The sequence below is a fragment of the Nyctereutes procyonoides genome, unplaced genomic scaffold (assembly GCF_905146905.1).
Source record: "Nyctereutes procyonoides isolate TBG_1078 unplaced genomic scaffold, NYPRO_anot_genome, whole genome shotgun sequence".
NCBI lineage: Eukaryota > Metazoa > Chordata > Mammalia > Carnivora > Canidae > Nyctereutes > Nyctereutes procyonoides.
In genome coordinates this window covers 22,368,736-22,393,679 of record NW_026575128.1, presented here as the reverse complement: position 1 = coordinate 22,393,679, position 24,944 = coordinate 22,368,736, and the positions used below count along the sequence as shown (strand labels likewise).

At 33.0% G+C, this 24,944-nt stretch overlaps 1 protein-coding gene across 2 annotated transcripts in view; it reads left to right on the top strand.

Annotated features, from left to right (window-relative positions):
* The window catches only part of PPP1R12A (protein phosphatase 1 regulatory subunit 12A), a 137,494-nt gene extending 113,444 nt beyond the window's left edge, over positions 1-24,050 (top strand). Inside the window, exons 19-26 of one of the 2 annotated variants that reach the window (XM_055341753.1) lie at positions 3,913-3,978; positions 8,447-8,463; positions 9,677-9,812; positions 11,749-11,853; positions 16,688-16,735; positions 18,638-18,668; positions 19,380-19,430; positions 21,879-24,050. In XM_055341753.1, coding sequence (XP_055197728.1) covers positions 3,913-3,978; positions 8,447-8,463; positions 9,677-9,812; positions 11,749-11,853; positions 16,688-16,735; positions 18,638-18,668; positions 19,380-19,411 — 435 coding nt within the window. In that variant the 3' untranslated portion in view covers positions 19,412-19,430; positions 21,879-24,050. The remainder of the gene's footprint in view (positions 1-3,912; positions 3,979-8,446; positions 8,464-9,676; positions 9,813-11,748; positions 11,854-16,687; positions 16,736-18,637; positions 18,669-19,379; positions 19,431-21,878) is intronic. The other variant, XM_055341752.1, reaches the window with a different exon arrangement.
* Positions 24,051-24,944: the final 894 nt, after the last annotated feature.

Here is a 24,944-nt window from a genome sequence, read left to right as displayed (position 1 = left end):
CATTGCCTGTGTTTTCTTTTATATGTCTTTAATCCATTTTGCATGTCTTTTTGTGAACAGTATAAAAATAGTCTACTTTCGTTCTTTTTCATGTAGCTGTCTAGTTCTCCATTTTTTTTAAGAGACTGTCTTTTCCTTATTATATATTCTTTGGCTTTGTTGAAGACTAACTATAGGCATGGGTTTATTTCTGGGCTCTCTGTTCTGCTCTGTTGATCTGTAGGCCTATTTTTGTGACAGTACCATAGTGGTTTTATTACTATCACTTTGTAGTGTAGTGTGAAATCTTGGATTGTGATACTTCCAGTGTTGTTAAAATTCTTTCTTAAGGTTGCTTTGGCTTCACAGAGTCATTGTGGTTCCATATAAATTTTTAGGATTATTCTAATTATGTGAAAAATACTGTTGCTTTTTTGATAGAGATTGCGTGAGTTTGTCAATTGCTTTAGGTAGTGTAGACATTTTGACAGTATTTATCTAGTCCATGAGCATTGTGTATCATTTCATTTATTTGTCATCCTCAGTTTCTTTCAGCTGTATCTTATCATTTCAGAGTATAGGTCTTTCAACGCCTTGGTTAAATTTTTCCCTGGGTGGGCAGCCAGAGTGGCTCAGCGGTTTAACGCCACCTTCAGCCCATGGCCTGGTCCTGGAGACCCAGGATGGAGTCCCACGTCGGGTTCCCCGCATGGAGCCTGCTTCTCCTTCTGCCTGTGTCTCTGCCTCTCTCTCTCTCTCTGTGTCTTTCATGAATAAGTAAATAAAATCTTAAAAAATAATAATAATAATAAAATAAAATAATTTATTCCTAGGTTTTTATCTTTTTTGATGCAGTTGTAAATGGGAATTTCTTTTAATTTCTCTTTCGGCTAGTTCATTATTAATGTATAGAAATGCAACATATGTTTTTGTATATTGATTTTGTATCCTGAACTTACTGAACTCATTTATTAGTTCTAATAGTTTTGGGTGGAATCTTCAGGGTTTTCTGTATATGGTATGTCATCTGCAAATAATGACAGTTTTACTTCTTCCTTACTGATTCAGATTACTTTCATTTAATTTTCTTGTCTAATTGCTGTGGGTGGAACTTCCAGTACTATAGTGAATGAAAGTAGCAAGAGTAGACATCTTTGTCTTGTTTCTGATCTCAGAGGAAAAGCTTTCAGCATTTCACTATAAAGTATGTTAGCTGTGGGCTTCATCCAAGGCCTCCTTTATGTTGAGATGTTTCCTCTAAACCCACTTTATTGAGAATTTTTATTCTCAATTGAATTTTGTCAAATGCTTTTTCTGAAAAAAAAATGCTTTTTCTGCATCAAGATAATCATTTTTATCCTTCATTTTGTTAATGTGTTGTATCATATTGATTGATTTATGGATATTGTATCTTTCATCCCTAAGATAAGTCCCATGCAATCATCGTGAATAATCTTTTTGTTGTTGTGTTTGGTTTGTTAATAATTTGTTGAGGATTTATGCATGTATGTTCATCCGTGATACAGATCTGTGATTTTCTTTTTGTGTGTCTTTGTCTGATTTGGTGTCAGGGTAATGCTGACCTTATAGAGTGAATTTGGAAGCATTCCTTCCCCTTCAGTTTTTTGGAATAGTTTAAAAAAGATAGGTATTAGCTCTTTAAATGTTTGGTAGAAATCACCTCTAATGCCATCTGGTTCTGGAATTCACTCTTTGCTGAGCATTTTCTGAGTACTGATTCAATTTCATTACTAGTAATCAGTCTGTTCAGATTTTTTATCTTTTCTTAATTTCTGCCTGATTTAGTCTGAGATTGTGTTTCTAGAAATTTCTTCTAATTTGTTGGCATTTCATTGTTTTTAGTAGACTCTTACATTTCTTTGTACTCATGTGATGTCTATTATAACTTCTCTTTCATTTTTTATCTATTTCAACTCTCTTTTATTCTTGATGAGGCTGGTTAAAGGTTTGTCAATTTTTTCTTTTCAAAGAACCAGGTCTTAGTTTTACTTATCTTTTTAATTATTTTTTGGTCTGTATTTCATTATTTCTACTCTGATCTTTATTATTTCCTTTTTTTCTGCTAACTTTGGGCTTTGCTCCTTTTCTTAGTCCTTTACATGTAAGATTCGATTGAGATTTTTCTTGTTTCTTAAGGTAGGCCTGTATTGCTATAAACTTCCCTTTTAGAATTGTTTTTGTTGCATCCCAAAGATTTCGAACCGTTGTTTCGTTTATGTCCAAGTTTTTTATTTCCTCTTTGATTTCTTTGTTGACCCATTGGTTATTTAGTAGCATGTTGTTTACTACCACGTGTGGCTTTTTTTCAGTTTTCTTCTGATTTTTAGTTTCATGCTATTTTGGTCAGAGAAATACTTGATATGATTTCCATCTTAAATTTATTGAGCCTTGTTTTGTGGCCTAACATGATCTGTCCTTGAGAATATTCCATGGGCACTTGAAAAGAATGTACTTTGTTCTGAGATGGACTGTTCTGTATAAATCTATTAAGTCCATCTGGACTAATGTGTCCTTCAAAACTACTGCTTCTTTATTGATTTTTCTTTCTGGATGATCTGTCAATTGATATATGTAGAGTGTTAAAAGTTCCCTACTGTTATTGTATGATTTTTAATTTTCTCCTTTATTTTTGTTAATAATAATTTTTGTTATTTTTGTCTGTTAATATTTGCTTTATGGTTTTGGTGTTCCTGTCTGGGTACACTTAAAATTCTTATATTCTTGTTGAATTGATCTCTTTAAAAACATTATGTAATGCCCTCTGTCTCTTTTTTGCGGTCTTTGTCTTAAAGTCTGTTTTGTCTGACACAAGTATTGCTACTCCAGCTTTTTTTTCCTATTTTCAAGGAATATTTTTTTTTCATCCCTTTTACTTTTAGTCTGTATGTGTTTTCAGATCTGAAATGAGTCTCTTGTAGGCAGCATACCATTGGGTCTTGTTTTTTTTAACCAGTTTGTCATCTTTTGTCTTTTGAAACATTTAGCCCATTGACAAGTAAAGAAATTATTGATAGGTACTTACTCTCATTTTGTTCATTGTTTTCTGGTTGTTTTTGTAGTTTTTCTCTGTTTCTTTCTTCTCTTGCTCTCCCCTTGTAATTTGAGGATTTTCTTAGTGGTATGCTTGGATTCCTTTCTCTTTGTTTTTTGTGTGTCTATTTCAGGTTTTGTGTATCTATTTACCATGAGGTTCATATATAATATCCTATAACAGTCTACCTTAAGTTAATGGCCATTGCTTAAGTTTGAACACATTCTAAAGGTACACATTCTAATGTAGTATTTAGGCACTCAACTATAATGGGGTAGCAACAAAAGGAAATCCATTATATTAAGTAAGAAAAGTGGGATTTCATAAGCGTGGCAAGATTTAGGCAAAGGTCCTATTATATTTAGGTAGTTTATCAACGTCTTGGGAGTTAACAGCACAACAAATATAAAATACCGTCTTTCTTCCACTGAGCCTCCAGTTTCTTCATTCCTACTATAAAGGTGTTTCCTAAAACATGTTTTTAGTTAGATGGTCTTTTTATTAACCTACTTTAGATTGTGTCATGCAGACAAAATAGGGTAGAAAAATTCCCACTTAAAAATCAGTCGTGGGGTGCCTGCAGTTAAGGGACTGGTTAAGGGACCAATTCTTGATCTCCTCTCAGGTCATGATTTAAGGGTCATGAGATTGAGCCCCACGTCACGGTCCCTGGTCAGTAGGAGTCGCTCGAGATTCTCTCTGCCCCTCCCACCGCCCCCCACACTACCCCCGCTTGCTCACACATTCTCTCAAATAATAAATAAATAATAGTAAATTATAAATAAGTCTTTTTTAAAAATTAAGAAATCCTAAAATATTTAAGTATCAAGTCTTTGAAATTTATTTTCACTTTTCTAAAGTAAATTGACCATCTATTTTAGAGTGACGAAAATGAACAAGAACAACAATCAGATACAGAAGAAGGATCCAATAAGAAAGAAACTCAGGTAAAAAGCATTTTTCTGTGTGTTTAGAAGTATTCGTATTTTTAAGGATTACTATTTATTCGTGTTCATATTTAGTCATGCAAAACAGTTACTGCACACTGTACCTGCATGCTGGGGTTAGACTCTGTTTCTCTGGGTTCAGGGATAGATAGACTGGAAGGGATACAAGGAATATTTTAGAGGCAATAGAAATATTCTAGATCTTGCTTGTAGTACTGATTTTCTGAATATATACAACTGTCAAACATCAAACTGCATACTCTAAGTGTATAGTTTATTGTAGGTAAATTAATTTTCAAAGTTGAAAAGAAAAAAGGGATATCAAGAAATGGGGAGGGCAAAGTTACATTCTAGAGATGATAGTAGGTCTAGTAGGTCTTTTTAACTTTCTTTACAATTGGTGCTTTAAAGGACTTTTATATTATCACAACTGATCATACCAACAATCGTCTCAAAAAAGGCATTTTTTTTTCCTCAGTAGTGATGAAAAACTAAGGCAAGTTTGAATGACTTAAAAAGTTACATAACTAGCAAATACTGAAAGTTTCTTCCCACTAGCTATTTTCCCATCTCTATTCCCTAGCTTTTGGCTGTGGAAAAGCTGACATGCTTTAAAGAGCTCTATTTACATAGGGGTAGAGCCATATAATATGAGTTAGTTCTAATCTTCTAAGCTCAGCAGGATCTAACCTGAAATGACATTCTGGTCATATCATCTTTATTTTTGACTTAGAATTCCTAAGTAGAGCTACTGAAATTCTTTTCAGTCAGCAAGGATCTACAATAATATGAAGTGAACAGAAGTTGTTACCTGTGCTATATGACTGTGGATGCTACTTTTAGGGCGAAGTTTCCTATTTTGTCCAAAAAGGTACTTTTATTTTATAATTAAGTAACCAGACAGATATTGAAGAACTAAATACTGCCAAGGGTAAACTATTTGCAGGATTTTTATCACTTTTAAACCCTTTGCCTATCAACTGTCAGCACTCCCCCAGTTCCCTATGTCTTGTGTTTATTATCTTCCGTAAACTTAACCATTGTCTTCCCTTCCCAGTGGTACCCTATGAATACCTATCTTTCAAGGAAAAGACAATAGAAGGGTAAAAAGGAGGGAATGGGTTAATAAACCATACCCAGCTGGCACTTCTCACTGCCTTATCACATGGACCCACATCCCACCAAGCTGGAAGAGAAGGGAAAAGATTTTCTGACTTCAAAGTTGTGACTTTGAAGCATATTGATAATTGTTGTGTTTAAGTTTTCCTATTAAAATTATACATGAGATACACTAGGATTGAGTAGAAAATTCTTCCTAAGAAGAAACATTTTCTTAGTTCCAAACAATTTCAATAGGTTTCATTCATTTTAAACGGGATTATTGAACACTTGCTTTTGTGCTAGCATTTAGTTACAAATAACAGAAAACCCAACTCAAACCGAATTAAAGAGAATTTATTACATTCTCCAGTTGTATTACACAACCCTCTATGTCCACTTCATCCTCGAGCAGGTTAACCTCACAGGGCTAGGATTACAATAATTGGCTTAAGCCAGACAAGTTCCACCACTAGGATATTGCAGCCACTTTGCTACAAATGTGGGCTATATACCATCTCACCTAAACTGAGTCACTAGTACACCCTAAGGAAAAGGAAGAATGAAGGTTAACACTAACAGAGTCTTACTACAATAAACTAGAAAAGTGCTTCTAGTCATTAAGTCACCTCTTAAAAACTTGTAGCATCAAACCTTACTTTTCCATGTAAAAGTATTAGCGGCAAAATTCTTCATGTTTTCCGAAATAAATAACGTCGTCATCTGAAAAGTGTGTTTGATAACAGAACGTCCATTCAGGTTATAGAATAAACTTTTACCATGCAAAGGACATTAGTAATAAATCAAGGATTTAAGTGTGATACCAAGGCAAGAAAAAGAAAAGATTAATAAGAGATTGGATTATTTAAACATATAAAACTAGACTATGTCAGAAAAAATACCCTTATTAAAGTTGAGACACATTTGCTCAGTTAAAAGCAAATAGTCTTAGCTGTCTTTTATAACATTTAAAAGATTAGGTACCCTTTGGCGCCTGGGTGTCTCAGTTGGTTAGGCATCTGCCTTCCGCTTGGGTCGTGATCCCAGGGTCCTAGGATCAAGCCCCACTTTGGGCTCCATCCTCAGCAGGGAGTCTGCTTCTCCCTCTCCCTCTGCCCCTTCCTCCTGCTCCTGTGCTCTCTCTCTTGTTCTCTATCTCAAAGACATAAATAAAATTTTAAAAAATAAAAAGACTCAAGGAAAAGAAAGACCGAATACATGAAATTTATGAATTTTACAAAAGAAATATAAATGGCCAGTAAGCTTGAAAATGCATTTAATCTCATTAATAACCAAAGACATGACAGTTAATATAAAAAGTGAAATTGGCAAAGGCTCAGATTTGGTATGATCACTATTGAAATAGTATTTATGGAGATTAGTTTAACAGTACAAATCAGAAGTTCATATGTGGATATGTATACAAAAATCACAGTACTGTTATCTAAAAGGTTGGAACCGGGGGAGTTTATAGAGGAACTTTTTATGCTGTGGTACTTTTATACGAGTTTACAGTACTGTAATTAAGTATTTTTACTTTGGAAAAAGAATTTTAAAACACGGGAGCTAGAACATTACTTTATGAAATAAAGACATATGCTAAATGAAAGAAGCCAGTCACAAAATAGATATACTGTATGATTCCACTTACATGAGTTATCCAAACTATTCAAACTCTTAGAAATTAGAATTGTGGTTTCCAGGGACTGGGCATAGAAGAATATGGGGAGTTGTTCAATGGGGATAAAGTTTGTTTTGCAAGATGAAAACGTTCTAGAGATATATCACACAACAATGTGAATATAGTTAACACTCTTGAGCTATGCTCCTAAAAGTAGTTCAGATGGTAACTTTTATGTCATGTGTTTTTTATTACAATCTCAAAAATGTAAAAAATAACCAATGATAGCACCATGATTTTTAAAGACAAAGAAATGGAATTTGAGTGATTTCTGTGACTGCTTGGAGTTTTTATTTTTTCTTAAATTTAAATCAGTGAACCAGAATGCAAACTGTCAGGAAAATGGCAATGTTTTCATTTGATAGGTACACTTTTTATTTCACACACAGATATTTTTTTTGAATTTGAATATCTCTTGGAGGTTTTTGGTTCTGTTATTTTTTAATTAAAATATAATTGACATACAATATTGTATTAGTTTCAAGTGTTCAACATAGTGATTCATTATTTGTATATATTGCAAAATGATCACCACAATAACTCTAGTTAACATCCATTCCCACACATGGTTACATACTTTTTACCTTGTGATAAGAACTTTCAAAGTCTATTCTCTTAGCAGTGTGTGAATTTGAATCTCTTAAAAGTTGAAATTTAACTTCAAAATTATTAATTGCCATAAAACTAATGAACAATTCAATGAAATTAAAGCATTACATCAAAAAGATTAGGAAGCAAAAAAAGATTAGGAAGCAAGTGCAAAATTAAAATTGGTTTTGCAAGGAAATTTAAATAGACTTTAGTAAGGCATTTTTAATCCTAATTAGACTTGAAACAATCCCAAAGGAATGCAATAATTTTACAGTGCATTCAAAGATAAATATAATGGGAAAATACAAATAACCTAATTCAGAAATTTAACAAACCATTTCTGAATAGTTGCCTTACAGAAAAGTATAGTTTGAGCAAGATTTTTAGTAGCAAAGAAAAGAGCTAAAGATGACCACCAAAAAAATTACTTTGTCTCCAACTAAGATTCTTTTACCCTATTAATCACTTCACCATGTAGATAAGAAGAGTTATGAAATATTGATAAAGTATACCACTTGCTTGAGAAAGTTAAGTCATAATTTCCTATCTCTAATTGCAAAACTTTGTAGCTGGATTTCTAGAAAGTAATTTTAAGCAAAATTATGTGCATATTATTGTACATAAACACCTTAAGTATTCATTTGCCTCTTGAGTTATTGCCTCAAAAACAGAAAAAAATGAGAAAAATAGTTGCTTTGGGATGTCACATACTAAACTTTATATTTCTTAATGTAAACAAACATATTGCTTTCTCCTGCTGAATAGGGAGAAGTAATAGGTATATGTCTTAGTCTCCTTTTTTTCTTCTAATTAAAAATATTGTTTGGTGGCATTTGTAGGAATTCATAAAAGATGACCATAAATTGCCAGGTGTAATTGTATGGATGGTCATTGTGCATGAAAAATACATAGTGACTCTGTTCTAGAACTTCTTTCTAGGAACAATCACAGTAAAGTTAAAACATATATGTATAGTAAATAGATAAGTTAGTTTAATAGTGTAAAAACAGTATAAATTTTAAATTTACTTCATCAGTTAAGTTACGTTAATGAGAGTATAAAAATTTAATATGCCTATGTTTGTTTTTCTCTTTCTAGACGGATTCCATTCCTAGGTATGTTTTACATTTTTACTGACATTTTTATTTGTGGTTGCTTAGATATTTATAGATTTTGTAAATTAATAGTAAAAATCTGTAGATATTTAGATGACCCAATAATTGTTACCATCTTTCTTTGTCAAAGCCTTTATGTCTAGTTCATTAGTCACAGTAAGTCACTAAGAAAGAAAATATTTTCTTAAATCCTTATAACAGTGATAACTTTTTAATAAGTTACTTCATTTTAACTATGTCATTATATAACAGCAGGGGCTGATGAAACCCACCAGAAATTTATTTGATAGGGTATTCCTAATCTCTCTGATCCTTGCTTTAGATAATAGAAAAACAATGAAGATGCTAAAAATTGTCATTTAGCTCAAAATTACTCATTTTGGAGAACCTCCACGGTGTCCTTGAGTCTAGTCTGCATTCCATTTCCCTCACTCATTTTAGTTAACCAAAACCTTGTAAAACCAGGAACAAATTTTTATATACTGATGATTCTGTTGAATTGAAATGTACAGGCATTTATCAGGAAAAGGTAACCTGAATTCAGAACAAGAGAAGAAAATTCTCATGTACAGATGAGCTACGTTCTTTCTGTTTAGGACAGACCTATAATCTATCCCTTTGGATAGACAAGTTTATCAAATCTAAAATGTTACTTTTTTTTTTTTTAAGATTTTATTTATTCCTGAGAGACATAGAGGGGCAGAGACATAGAGGGAGAAGTAGGCTCCTTGCAGGGAGCCTGACGCGGAACTCAGTCCCTGGACCTGGGATCACAACTTGAGCCAAAGGCAGACGCTCAACCACTGAGCCACCCAGACGTCCCTAAAATGTTGCTAATTTTTAAATAATTACATACCACTTAAAAGTGCTAACAGTTAAACTATAATGCACCACCAATTAAAAGTCATGTTCTGATTTCAGAGATTTTAAAATGTAGAGAAAGTGTATGGTTTAAAATTGTTGAAATAATTTATCATGATGTGAAACCAATTTTGACTTTTTAGATGCAGATATATTGAATTTCTTTCTCAAATGATAAAAATTAATAATATAAATAACTTTCCATTGTATATCACAAATACGAATGATAATAGATGAAAGAGAATGTTATGTACTATTTTAGAATGTCAAGTTAAAATATGCTAGGATGCATGTTAATGTGAGCTGTAAAAGTCTGTAATAAAGATTTTGACTTTAACTCATCTTTTTAAAGATATGAAACCAGTTCCACATCAGCTGGTGATCGGTATGACTCTTTGCTGGGTCGCTCAGGATCATACAGTTACTTAGAAGAAAGAAAACCTTACAGTAGCAGGCTAGAAAAGGACGACTCAACTGACTTTAAAAAGGTACTTGGATTATTTAACTATATTTAATTAGAAATTTTTTTGTGTGTTAATATATTTATGTTTGGATATTATTCCTGGAAACTCATAATGAAATCAGTATCTTGAAATAACTTACTTTGATTTTCAGTTTGGGGCACTAAATGATAGGGGTAATATAAAGAGCTGTTTGTTTTTTAAAGGGAAGAGACTTTATTTCACACTTAAGTGTCTCTGGCCAGTGCTAGGATACGGGGACACTGTAATTGAGCTGAAGCGAGGCATGGGCGTGGGGGTTCAGGGGTGTTTGTGTGTGTGTGTACACTCACACAAGCATGCACACACACTTTTCTTTACCTGTTTGTCAGTAAGAGGCAGCCAAACAACAGAGCTTTTCCTAGGAGAATCAAGCTTTTCCTAGGTAACTAAAAAAACCTATGGTAACATAAGTGCTATTATGTCTTAAAGCTGGAAGTATTTAAGAAGTAAGTCCTGGAAACTCAACAGTGTAGGATTCCATCATAATTCTTAATATTATGAGCTTAGAATAAACCTGATGAAGTTTTCTGGGAAAAAAGAAGGCTTGTGATATTTGTACATGTTCCCCTTCCCCAGGTAGTTGGCAGCTATTTAAATTACTTTCTTATAAGCCAAGTCTGCAAAAGAAGGAAAGTGAGGGATCAGTTTACCTTTTGCATAAGATTGTGTCATTCATTCAGTAAAGAACTAAACACTGAACTGTCCTAAATAGTGAGCTTCTACGAATGAGCAGTAGAGCTGAAGATACTGTCCTTGCTCTTATGGACATCTTTCATGTAGTGGGAGAGACCAACAATATCAGACAGTCATATTAATAAATGTATGATTTAAAAATTGAAACAATTATCCTAAAGTAAAGAATCCGTTTCATGAAAGTGTGTAACAAAGGAAAGTGACAGGGCCTAAAGATAGATTTCCTAAAGAAGTGAAGCTTCAGAAACCAATCATAGAAGGATGATTAGTGAATTGGCAAAATGGGAGGAAAAAAATTTCTGCATGAAGTGAAATATAAAGACATAGACCTGGTGGTAGAAGGGCACAGGATGCATTGAAGTAATTGATTCTCAGTATGGCTAGTAGAGCAGAAAGGACGGCAGTGTGAGGTTGCAATTAGTTGTACTGGCCGGGATCAGATCATATAGTGCTTTACAGGCTATTTTAAGGATACCTTTATACCGAGAACACTGGGAAGCTATTCAAGAGTTTCTAATGTCAGGGTTAATGAAATGGTTAGCATATGAAATTGAGATTATCATTTTAAAAAATTAATTATTGATGCTATGTATAGGACAAATTAGAGGGAGGTCAGGAAAATAATTCTAATACTAGAAGGATAGTCTAGATGAGAGATTATTTTAACCATCTGTATTGGTAATAGTAGAGATGAGAGGGAAAGAAGTAGTAGGTTCAAGTATTAATGAAAGTATCAAGAAATACTTCACTTTCCTTTAAATTTTAGTAAAAGTAATACAATTATAATGATAAATACTACTGAAGATCCATGTCAGTGCCAGGAATTCAGGAGAGAATAATAGGCAGAAAAGTTCACAGGCCCCAAATGAAAATTAGTGACTCCTCAGCCCCAGCTATAGTTGCTCTGCAGATATGTAGTCCCTCTTTATCATACAACTGAATTTTTTTTTTTTTTTTTTTTTTTTTTTAGTGAAAATAGAAATTTTTTAAGTGAAGTCTTAAATTTTAAATACTGGAACTAATTTGTCAAAGAGTTTACATGAGACAAATAACTTGCATAACCAAAAATTTTTTCCTTGCAACTGTAAAACATTAAAATATTTTTAATGGATCCTTTAATGGCTCATATGTAAATTAATCTTTCGGTTTTAATATTGCAAAGTAATCAGTGGAAAATCTTAAAATATTAAGAGAAAAGTAATTTGATGTTATCCCTTAATTTTTATAGCTTTATGAACAAATTTTAGCTGAAAATGAAAAGCTGAAAGCACAGCTACATGATACAAATATGGAACTGACCGATCTTAAATTACAATTGGAAAAAGCCACCCAGGTTTGTACCTTTTTCTCTCTTTTACCCTGAAGATAATGGTTATGATTTATTCTATCAAAAATATTATATTGAAATACTTTCAGATGTTTCTTCAAAACAGAAGTTTGATTACTGATAATAGCTTATTAAAATAAGGAATGAATACAGTTTACTGATAACTTCATTTACTTCTTTCTAAAATAAATTAAAAATATGGAAGTATTAGAATGGAAAGGTGAAGTATTTTTAAGGGAAAAATACCTATGTTTTGATACATAAAGGGATTAAATGCTTATTTCCAGCATACCAAATGTAGCAAGACATTAATAGCATCTATACAGAATCTTCTTAAAGCCACTAAAAATTTATATAATCATTTTTATTCATTATAAATATTTTGTTTGTTCCCAGAATTAATTTGATATACTAATTCTAGAAGAAGATAGTTTGTCGTTAAGTCTTTTAACTTCCTTCTCTTTAACAGCCTATAGGAGACCATTTTAGACAAAATTGGGATAGCCAAACAAAATTCACAGCTATATACTTATGATCTAGGCTATGTAGGATCTAGCTTGTTTCCCAAGCTTTTTCCGTGGAATACTAATTGTGAAGGGATAGTAATAGGCACATTCCTTCCCCCATTCTCCACCTGTCTCCCTTCAAAAAAAAGACATTTTTTGACCCAAGTATTTCATGGGAAATACTGTACTACATCTTGGAGATTTTGCAGAATATTGTTCATGTGTTAAAAGATAATGGGCATTAAGGAGGGCTCGTGATGTGACAAACACTGGGTGTTATATGCAACTGATAAATTGTTGAACACTGCATCTGAAACTAAAGTTGTACTATGTATTGGCTAATTGGCCTTTTTTTAAAAGGCTCTAAGCAGTCCTGTAATTTTTAAGAAAACAAACTTGTTTAATTTTAAACTGAGACTTTGTAGTATATTTCTGCAGTTCAGCTTTTGAAATCCAGTTAATATCAGTGCTCTAAAAATGACATCTCTGGTTCTGTAAATGAAGCTTGTATACTTTCTTTGGTCATTCTTTTACATTCATCTTTTTTTATAATTTTTTAAGTTAATTCTCTGTGTTGAACTTAACTTGTTACCAGGTCCCTTTTTGTTGTTGTTAACTACTATTACATTGTGAAGCAGTTGTTTACGCACAGTGGAGGCTTTGCCAAAATTCCAGGAGTTAAGCTAACTTTATGAGGTTAAAAAGGTTCTGCAGATTCCATCAGTTGATGAGAGTTTACTATAAAGATACACAAAGAAGTCAGAACAAGAACAGGTTTCATAGTGAGGTGTCATAAAACCTTGGAATGTCATTCAAGTTACAACTTGCTGGGGTACACTGAGGCTTCATGGTAAACTGGAAAGTCATCATTCTTTGGGTTGCATTAATAGTTTCGTGAGCCTCCTCCCACAAAAATATCACAACTAGTTTTCTGAAAATAGCTTTAGCTCTAGAGATTTGATCATAAGTGTTTTCTAAATAAAAATATCCACTGCTTTTTTAAAAAAAAGTCCACTGCTTCCTACTGCTGTGTCCTGTCATTACGGTGAGTCAGCTAATCTGTGTTTTTACTGCTTATTACTACCTTCTCTGTTTTTCTGCTTTTTTGCTTCCCCTGTTGTCATTTAATTCTTCCCATATGTCTCTCATTCAAAGCCTAAAAGAGAGGGAAACTGATAGAATTATCCAGTTATTATCAGCATGAAACAGTCCTGTTACGGCTCATGAGCCTGTTAGTGGCCATTTCATAGGACACTGGACAACCTATAGCAAGTTGCCTTTGGGTCATGTACCAATTTCTGATCCTATAGATTGTGTCTAGAAAAACAAGTTATTGTTAACTGCCTTAGCAGACATTCTGAGTACCATGCCCAGCATAGTCAATGAATAATGGGAAGGGTAATTCAGAGTATAAGACATTGGTACATATTCTGAGTTAATATCTTGGTTGGGAAAACTACGTAAATGTCCTTAAAATTTAAAGGCACATATAAAGGCAAAACTGATAAACATTAAACTTTTTATTCAGTTTTAGAGTATTTATCCTGAGCATTTAAGTCTATGAATCATTCCACCTGATTTTTATTTTCTTTTGGGGCATTACTTCCATAATTATTCATGAGTATACATAGTGGTGGCAGTTTGACAGTTGCATGGAGTTTTTTCTGAGGGACTCTAGAATTCTTGAATCCTGCCCTAGTCCAGCCACCCTCCTTCCTGTAATCTCCAACAGAGGAAATAGACTGATTTACCAGAAACCAGTTTGATGAATAATATTTTGTCAAATGTCATTCACTAGATTAACTATTTATGATTATAACCGCTTTGACTAGAATATTCACCAGAATACTAACTAAAGTTGATTTTTTAATCTAAGAAATTAGCAGATTAATCATAAAATTGCTAAAATGTTGCTATATGAAGAAAAATCCTCAAAAAATGCTAATTTTCCATCTAAAATTTTATCAACTTATTATGTAATGGCATTGTTGCAGCTATTTCTGATTTCTTTTGGGTGCTTTTGAATGCCATTTTTAAATTTTTCACTCTTTTTTGTTTTTAAAGTAATCTCTACATCCAGCATGAAGCTCAAACTCACAACTCTGAGATCAAGAGTAACTCTCTACTGATGGATTCAACCAAGCACCCCTGTATTTTTCAGTCTTTAAAGCATTTTTAGGATTCATTTGCAGATCCTCAAAGAGCATATTAGCCTTTGTTTTATATTTTTAGCAATTAAAATGCAAAATTTAAATTTTAAAACATCAAAAAGAAATCAGAAGTAGCTGAAAAGTCTCATCATATTTGACATTTTGAATCTGATAAGTAATTAAAATACATTGACTTTTATTTTTCCAGGAAGAGTAAGCACAAAAGCATAAAACCATTTAAAACAACAGAGGGTCACCTGGATGGTTCAATGGGACACCTAGGTGGCTCAGTAGTTGAGCATCTGCCTTTGGCTCAGGTCATGATCTCAAGGGTCCTGGGATCAAGTCCTGCATCAAGCTCCCTGCGGGAAGCCTGCTTCTCCCTCTGCCTATGTCTTTGCCTCTCTCTCTGTGTCTCTCATGAATAAATAAATTAAATCTTAAAAAAAAAAAATTTTTTAAACAACAGAAAAAAAGGAAGGACATGGATCTTTCAATTTTATATATCATATTCACACAAAAAACTGTGAAAAGATCAAAAAGTAACTTGGTTACAGGCCTTGATGATACTAAATTATGAATGTTGAAATAGTTGACAGAACAAAAAATTAGATAAAGAAGATGTTTAGGGGCCCCTGACTGGCTCAGTCAGTAGAGAATGTGACTCTTGATCTTAGGGTGTAAGTTTGAGCCTCACATTGAGTATAGAGATTAGTTAAAAATAAAATCTTTAAAAAGAAAAAAAGGAATGCTTAATTGATGAAGTATATTTTTAAGTATATTTTGTGGTTAATAAAAGAGCATTCTTGTTAAAGTCAAAAACGATTTTGGTAAATTGGTAAAATTGATTATTCAGCAAAGTCACTTTTGGTAAATGAGTCATTTGATGATTTTTATAGCAAACTGACCAGGAATCTCAAGGGAGATATATGTACAGAAGTCAATATAAGTAAGAACCAGGATACCACTTGTTCTTTGTTTTGGGGTTTGTTTGTTTGTTTTCAGGTTTTATTTGTTTATTTGAGAGAAAGTGTGTGTAAGTGTTGGTGGGGAGAGCAAAAGGAGCCACAGACTCACCACTGAGCAAGGAGCCCAATGAGGGACTTGATTCCAGTAGCCTGAGATCATGACCTAAGCTAAAGGCAGATGCTCACCAGACGGAGCCACTCAGGCACCCCTAGGATGCCACTTGTTTTTAACTGGGTCTTTATTCAGTATCCACATGCACAGCTCTCCGGTATTGGCTGCAACGTGTAGTTTAAAACTCCAAGGGCCCTCTCCATCCCCCAAATCTCAGGATTTTGTCAACTTTGGCTTGATAGCATAGTACAGAAAGCAAGAAAAATAAAAGCCCTAAGCTCACCAGAAGAAAAGCTGTATAGCTAGAATTTCTTTTAAGTGACAAGGGATGTGAACCTTCTTACCAGTTATTGAGTGTGGATGATTGATTGGAAAAGAAAACCCTAGATAGAGAGTGAGCAAGACGAAGCTGTGAGAGACAACAAAATTTAGGCCAGTTTACTGGTTTGGCTGCTTGGATACTCACATCCAAGTCTGAACTACTTTTCAGTCAAGGTCCTGGAATCTGATCATTCAGATTAGCCTCCATTCCTAGTGGTGTATAAGAAAAGAGAGAGCTTGGGCAGCCTCAGTGGCTTAGTGATTTAGCGCCACCTTCAGCCCGGGGCGTGATCCTGGAGACCTGGGATCGAGTCCCACGTCGGGCTCCCTGTATGGAGCCTGCTTCTCCCTCTGCCTGTGTCTCTGCCTCTCTCTCCTTCTGTATCTCTCATGAATAAATAAATAAGTTTTAAAAAAATAAAAAGGAAAAGAAAAGAGAGAACTTGAGCATTGGAGAGGAAACTCTAGGATGTTTTTGGTTTTGTTCCACAGAACAGTCCTTACCCATCCTTAGCCCCACTATATTGTGTAAAGACCTGAGGAAAAGTGACGGGTATGCCATGAGAAATGTAGAGACCATTCTATTTCTAAGTATTCCTTTAACTCTTTATCGTTTCAATACAAAATTGTTTTTTCTTTATTTATACCTGTGAATACTTTCTTTATACTCTGTGAATATTGTTATTTATTTGAAGACCACTAGAGGAGATACTGTGGTCCTCCTTCTCCTCCTTCCACCTTTATTGCACTTACATCCCTTTTATATTTGTTACTTTGTTACAGAGACAAGAAAGGTTTGCTGATAGGTCACTATTAGAAATGGAAAAAAGGGTAAGTGTCCCATTTTATTGAATAATCATTTTCCCCCTTTAATTTACGTAAGCAATAAAAGATCTTTTTATTGTCCTTTAGTATTGTTTTTATGGTTGGTAGTTTTTGTTAGTGTAGATTAATATTAATTATGAATGTTTTCTGGCTTAGCTTCTTTACAGTTCTGTAGGATCTCTCTAGGCATGAAATTACCTGTCTAGGTAGTAAGACTTAAATTTACCATGTTATTCTTTTAACAGATTAAAAAAAAATCTTTGCCTTGATTCTGAAATGTACACATTGTGAATAGTGAATCTGATGTTTTTGAAATGCCATTTATCTCTCTTTGGTTTCTTGTGGTGGTATACTTAAAATATTTTGATAATACATTCATTTAGTTTAACTCTTTGGAAAATTTAAATACATTCTTAAAGTTTGTAAAGATTCTAAGGATATCAAGTTCTCAAAATCTTTTTAAAACTAATGATACTGGGATCCCTGTGTGGCGCAGCGGTTTGGCGCCTGCCTTTGGCCCAGGGCGCGATTCTGGAGACCCCGGATTGAATCCCACGTCGGGCTCCCGGTGCATGGAGCCTGCTTCTCCCTCTGCCTGTGTCTCTGCCTCTCTCTCTCTCTCTCCCTCTCTCTCTCTCTCTCTCTGACTATCATAAAATAAATAAAAATTTAAAAAAAAATAAAATAAAACTAATGATACTTTAATTTTGAATTTGAATATTTAACTTAAATAGGATATTTTTTAAAATAGGATATTTTAAACAAAAAAAAATGATTACTAGAAAAGCCTTTTGCTCTTTTATATCTTTCTGTAATTTTTTACCTATGATATATTCACTTGTGTTTATTATTGTTATTGCTCAGAGGTCTGCCAGTGGCCATAGGAATAACTCTACAAGTTTAGTGAGCAGTTGAGAATGTATAAATGATCAAACTTTAAAGAAAGGAGTGTCTCTTAGTCTAAGTGAGCAGTGGCTACACCTACAAGGCTTCAGCCAGAGAAGAAAGTACATCCTGGGTAGCTAGGTCAAAGAATAAATAATCAGGAGCAGTTGATAAAACATTTTCTTCCATTCCATTATAAAAATAGCGAATTTACCTTTTTGACCAAAGAAAAAAAGAGAGAAATGATGTCTATCCTTCTTTCTTCTAGGCTTGTGCACACAATACACATCTTCATACTCTGACATTGTCTCCTGACCTCCTTTGTCTGTCTGTCAAATGCAGATAAATTACAAAGTAGCTAATTCACTTTCAATTTAAAGTCATTAGTAATCATAGTTTTAATAATAACTGCTAACATTTATTCAGCACTCTAATGTACCAGTCAGGCACTGGGCTAAAAACTTTACATGTATTTTCTCTTAACCATATTTTTTGATGTTAAAAAGTTTGTCAAACAGAAGAAATCCCATACAATTTTATAGTTGCTGATTTGGTGACATGACAGCTTGGTATAGTGTTCTTGTCTTGCTTTACCAGAAAGTAGTTAAAATCTTAAAGGTACCTAATAAAATTGATGATGAGGCTGAAGGAAAATATGCTATTTATGAGATTTCACCAAGTTATGAAGATCACATATAACATATATCCCAGTGTTTGGGGAAATATAGTGTTTTTTATGAATTAGTCATGGCTGTATTATTAACTAGGAGAAAATTCTGTTCATAGAAAATAATGGTTTTGTCTATATAATCGTGTTTAAATAAGCTATCAACAGAGTAACATGATACTTAAACGTCTGTGCATAGGATTCCATCTACTTTTTACATCACATAATCTAAAAACATTAACATTTACAGTAAATATACTGCTTTACTAAATATCAACATCAATTATTAATCTGGGAAAGAATGTCTTGGAGATTCATAGTGATTAAACTAAATTTAAATGGTTTGTATCTGAAAGGTGACCGGCAAGAGTCAGTATCTTCTGGGCGGTATGACCTAACCAGTTTTACAGCACATTAATTACCGCTGCTTGCTTTTTGCATAACACTCTAGAATGCTTATTATTTAAGGGAGAATAAAACCAGACACTGCAGTAGTGTATGTTGCCTTTGCCTGTCACTCTTTGGAAGGAGGTACTTTAAAATAAGTGCTGCAGTTGCTTCTTCCTTAGATTCACTGCGTTAATGCTGCACACAATGTCAACCTAAATACAAAACTGTAAAAGTCAATTGGATAAATAATGGCTAGTATACATTGTAGGTGGAGGTCTTAGATCCTTTTGAAATTTTAAAGTACACATATTTTAGGCATGTTTGCTTCCTGCATTTCTGCTTCTGTCACTGTAGAATAATTGCATCTATGTGTGGTTTTTTTTCTTTTCTATATAATCCTCAGTCTTGAATATTGATTTATTCTATTCCTAAGTTTAATTGAACTAAAAAAATAGTATCAACATGTTATGTACCAAGCTACCAGAAAGTCAAAGCTTTAAAGAAGGAGCTTATAGAAATTAATAAAAATAATAATCTTCGTATTTATTTCTCTCAAAATTTGGCTCTTTACACATCACTGGCATCACATCTTTTTCCACACGCTCCTGATTTGATTTTTGACTCTAAAGTGTCACTATTTCACAATTTAGAAGAAAATTAAGAATATAATAATTATGTGATTAATATCAGTACCTTAAATTGATCTAGGAACGAAGAGCTCTAGAAAGAAGAATATCTGAAATGGAAGAAGAACTCAAAGTAAGTAAACCATGCTACTAGTTACGAGAACTAGTGCTGTTTATGAGTTTCAAGTTTTTCAGTACTATTATAGGTTTACATTAATTGTTTACATTAATTGTTCTCAATCCTGATTATGTAATTTGTGGATTACCTATATTTTGTGCTTCTCTTCCTAAATCCAAGTTATATGTGAGTTAGGAAAACATTTATAATTCAGATCATTTTGTTAATTGATAGTTTTTATGGGTCTTTTTATGTTTAGGTATCAAAGAAATTAGGCAATAATAACTATAAGATTTGGGATTTATTATTCTTTGCATTTCACATACTCTGTTTCCTAGAGAGTAAATGGTGGAGGGGGTTTCAATACAAATATGTTTTCTTTTGAAAATAAAGGACATTAGAGTAGTGGACTAGCAGAGCTGTGTTTTGTTTGACTCTAAATTACCTGTAGAAGTAACTATTTGTTTTGAATGTTGGAAGGGACACTCTATGCTGGGGGGGGAAATAGCATAGTAATTGATTACTTTTTATCATATTATCTTGCATAAAATATCTTTATCACATTATGAATTAATGATACATAGGTACATAGGAAGGTGTGCCCATAGAATTTCAGGATTTAATTATTATATTACTGAAATTGGTTCCTTATTAGAACATTATTATTGAATGGCTTTGGAGACAAATTCTTTGGATTTTGTGTATGTATTTTGTTTGATATGGAATTTTAGGACTGCACTGTTTACTTTGTAAATCTCATGGAATATCCTTATAGTCAAGACTCTTAATTTTTTTCTTCTTGTATTCATTATCTGTGATTCTTTGTGTTTTTATTGTACTCTTTTCCATTTTCTTATTTTTTTATTTTCTATTTCTTTATGTTTCAATTCCTGCAGAACCTGCACCAAATAAAGCAAATTCAAACTCTGAGAGAGTTAAATGAGCGACTGCTGACTGAGAATAGGGCCTTGACAAGAGTGGTAGCCAAGCGCTCAGGGTTCTGTAGGCAACTGCAGTCTGTGAACCTATAATTTATAGTTTCATCATTTCTTCTTGGTAGAGCCAGGCAGGTGTTTTTGTATTAGTAAGCGTGTCTTAAGCTCACTTTTACAAATTAATGCCATTGTGTCTGAAGCTTATCATATAACTGTTAATTATGCATGGCTTCTCAGAATGTTAGAAAGTGTCACTAATTGTATATTCTGACTGATAAACTACAATAAATTTAGGAGATGATTTAGGGATTTAAAGATTTGTCTGCACTTTTACAAAGCTTGTGCACATTCTTGGCTCTACAGATACTTTAGGGATTAAAAATATGACTTAAATTCTTTACTAGAAAAAAAATGGAGCATAAGCAGTATAACATTTTATATATAATTAATATGTTGAAACTGAAGACTAAGCATGCTTTATCAGTTTTTCAAAATAATGTCATTTTCTATCAGAACCACTGTAGTTAATATTCACTTAGTTCTTTATTACAGAGGTATCCTAATATAAAAACTTGAGATTACTGTATTTTATATCCATACATTGTGAACACAAGAATTGATTGGTTCCACATAAACTCTTCATAAAGATTTTGCTTAAGGTAATTTTGCCAAGTAGAAGTTCTACTTTTATCTGATTTTTCACCTAATACATTTTGATAGCTAAAGAAAGATTTTGGAATCTTTGGAAAGTATGTTTTAATGTCCAAAATATAAGCTGTTCCGCTTCCTAGCAAATCTGGCAGAGCACATATAATTTTATTTGTTCTTAGTGGAAAATCCAGTTTACTGATAACATTTCTACCCCCTCCTTCTGTTTTTCTGTTTGCTCCAAATACCGGTGGTTTTTTTCAAGGCTTAGATATTTTCATAAATACAGACTGACTACTTTGGCTTATACTTTATACTATTTTAATAGTAGTAATTACTGTAATTTAATGAGCATCTTTCTTGGATCAGACGTTGTACTACACGCTTAAACTTGGGACTACAGGTGAATCCTTTAAGATATTTTAATAATTTAGAACAAATCAAAACTTTGCCAAATAGGTTGGTTTTCTTGTGGAATAATAGTAAGTACGATGGTTTGAGGTCCGATGTAAATAAAGTAAAAGACCTCAGTTTAGGTGCCGACAGGAAGTCTAAGAGGAACTCCCTTTGAGAGCCTATCCTAACAAAAACAGGCTTCATTTTCTTGGCTGCTCTAATATGGTGTGCTTGTGAGTCATAATAGCAAGTGATTTAGTACATTCCAATTGATAACTTTGGAAGAATAAACTTTTAATTCCATCATTTATTAAACTAATTAGCTTCACAAATCAAGTTTTTTCTTCTTTCATATATGTTTTAGCCACTAGAAATTTATATAACTGACAGAGCTTGTTCATGTGTCTTGTGGTGAAAACAAAATTTATTAAGAGTAACATTGTATCTTCTAATTGAAATAAAACTTTTCTTTTTCCCCTCACAGATGTTACCAGACCTAAAAGCAGACAACCAGAGGCTAAAGGATGAAAATGGGGCCTTGATTAGAGTTATAAGCAAACTTTCCAAATAAAAAGCAGCAAATAACAGAATTGCACATACTAGCAACCCAGTGGACCATAACTGACAGTCACTGGAAGCCTGGGAGGAATCCTTGGAGACTGTCATTTTCGGATATCCTGCCAAATGCCCTCTTATCTAGGAATTTTGTTTTGTTTAATTTTCTGTTTTTTTTTTTCTTGTATCAAGACCATTGTTTCATGTTAATGCAGCTGCTGAGAAGATTTTTTTTTTAATGACTGAGAAAACTTGTTTACAGCTCCAGCATATAAGGAAAGTGTTCAAGGCCAGATATGCCTCAGATATTTAACCAGTAAGCCTTAGTTGTACATAAATACTTTTGTGTCGACAAAAACTTTCAGCTCTCACAGAAGACAGTTATTCAACAGTTTCTGATGTGCCACAGTTTCCAGTTTTTCGATATTTAATTTTTTTGCTTTACATCTAAGTTTGGGTTTGTATTTTTTTCCTTCTAACTCTTCATGTGGCAGACTCTTATGTTCTCACAACTTTCTCATTTACAGAAAGGAACACACTTGTTCTTCTGATAACATTGTCCTGTATTAGGCTCATGCTGTGTTGTCTTCCACCTGGAACTGAATTGCTTGGTGGAACATTTGCTTTCACTGTTTGTGCAATATGCATTTATTTCTTATATGAATGCTTTAAAGTCAATTGAGATTAGATTCTTTTAAGTCCTTTTTTCTGCCTTCATTGGTCACTTTTTTGTTTTTGTTTGTTTTTTATTATTGTAGTATAAGATGTTAGATTCTGTAATCTTCACATTCATTTTAGCAGGTACTGAGTGATGCTGTATATATAAATAAGTGTATTGTTTTGATTTTTAGACCACCACATGGCATGCTTGACTATTTTCTTATTTCAAACGTCTGTTAATGCAAAGTAGGCTACTCCAAAATAGTGTTAAAAACAAAATTTGCTAACAATGTGATAAAAAGACTTTAAAAGTAACACATTACAATGGAGCCCTATCTTTACAAAAGTTTTCTACTGTAAAGTGCTTTTTACTTTTATTTCCAGTTTTCATTTGATAGTATTCAACCACAATTAAATTTGCATAAGATAATTGCTTCACATTTCACATACCGATATTTATCTGAGTGCTGTCTAAAACTGTTGTGCTAGCCAAAGTAATGCTATGAAATCATTTGCAGACTTAACCCGTGAGTTAATGTTAAATGCACTGTTATTGCCATGTGAAGAGGCATTGACTTTGATACCACCATCATGTTCAAACCATTTTATACATTTCAGTGGCCTTTTTAAAGAAAAAAGAAAAAAAAAAGCAAAACCAAGTACATAGTGAAGATGGCTTTTATTTGGACAAATAGCTTTTATATTTTCATCAAACCATGCAAAAAAATATTACATCTTTCTGGCACATAACTGTCTCCTTAACCACTGAACAGTTCAGCCATTTGAATAAATTGTACATTGTAAAGCTTATAGTAGCTAATTGTATTATTGATTGTATTGTATACTATATTAAATGTGAATTTGTACCCCTTCATTTTAAAAGGTCATTGTGTTCTACTGCCTATTTTAGATTACTTTGGGGCTGGGAAAGGGTGTTTTGGTAATAAGCAGGATTTTAAGTCCTCTCTCTCTTGATTGGTTTTATGAAGATATAAGGTTATGCTCTTACTACCAAGCTCAGGATTCTTGATTTTTAAAGGTACAAGGATAGTTATGGGAATTTTATTTTTGGTAACTGTATGAATGGTGGGTCTGAATAGAGAGAATTTCCAGGGTCTTATGTGGACGTAAAATATACAGATAATTGATCCGTTTGAGTGACTGCAACATATACTGGTTGCACAACAGTTAGGCATGCTAAGGATTATATTTGTGAAGTTTGGATGCCTGTGAAGAATGATTAAATACATGTTTCTAATATTTTAGTGTTTTGTATTTAGGTTATTTATTCTTTGTATCTAAAACTGAACAGCTACTGTGCTATATTGATTTTATTGGTAGTATTGAGCAGACCTTGTTTCTGCATGAAACTAGTTGCAAAACCCACTATTTTGGAAATAAAAATGTATTTTGACATATACAAATAAAATGAATAAAACTATTTTAAATGTGTGACCTTTTACTGAAGACATTTAAATTTTGTTCTGAGATATTTAAATTCTGCATGGGTATTTTTTCACTAACTGCTCTACTTGGATTCCAATTTGAATAATTTTTGAAATTGTAATATTGTGATAATTTGCACAACATTGTACATGCACATCTGTAAATGCAATCTTAATTGCCATATTTATGCAATCTGTGTACCAATTTGGACAAATGTTTATATATTTTACATAAAGCTGTCTGTATGCAGAATCTGAGAACTAGTTTTTTTATGATAATAAGTGGGTAAAAAAATAATAACAGTGAGTCTTAAGATAGTCGCTTTGTAGCACAAGATTTCATTTACATAAACATTTTGTGGTTTCTAAATTAAACCTGTGCTTTTTCTTAGCTGCAAAAATGGGTTTGGGAATACGTATAAAGATAATACTACATTGAGATATAAGACATTAGATCATTCTTCGACCTAGGTTTGTCCAAAGTCCATTCCCCGATCTACTTACACATACGTAACTGAATATAACTATCATAGGAGGCACTTTTCAGTTTGGAACTTTGGTTGAGGACTTGTAGTAAGCCTGTGTTTAACTAAATACAGTAAGGATAGAATTCTGTTCTATTTCCAGTACTTTACCCTATGCATGCTCACGGATTGAAAGATATTACTGCTATTTGTCCTCCATAAAAGAATTTCACATATCAATACTTGAAAGCCAAAAGAAAAGCAGCAATAGAACCGTGTTGAAGAGTATTCATATAAAAAGTAGATATTCATCAATCCATTAGGCTATCTTACTCTTCTGATTAAAGGTTTATTATCACTTAGTCTTTCCTGGCCAGTCTGAAATGAAACAGTCATGACTCACTGAGTCTGTTGTAAGAAAATAAT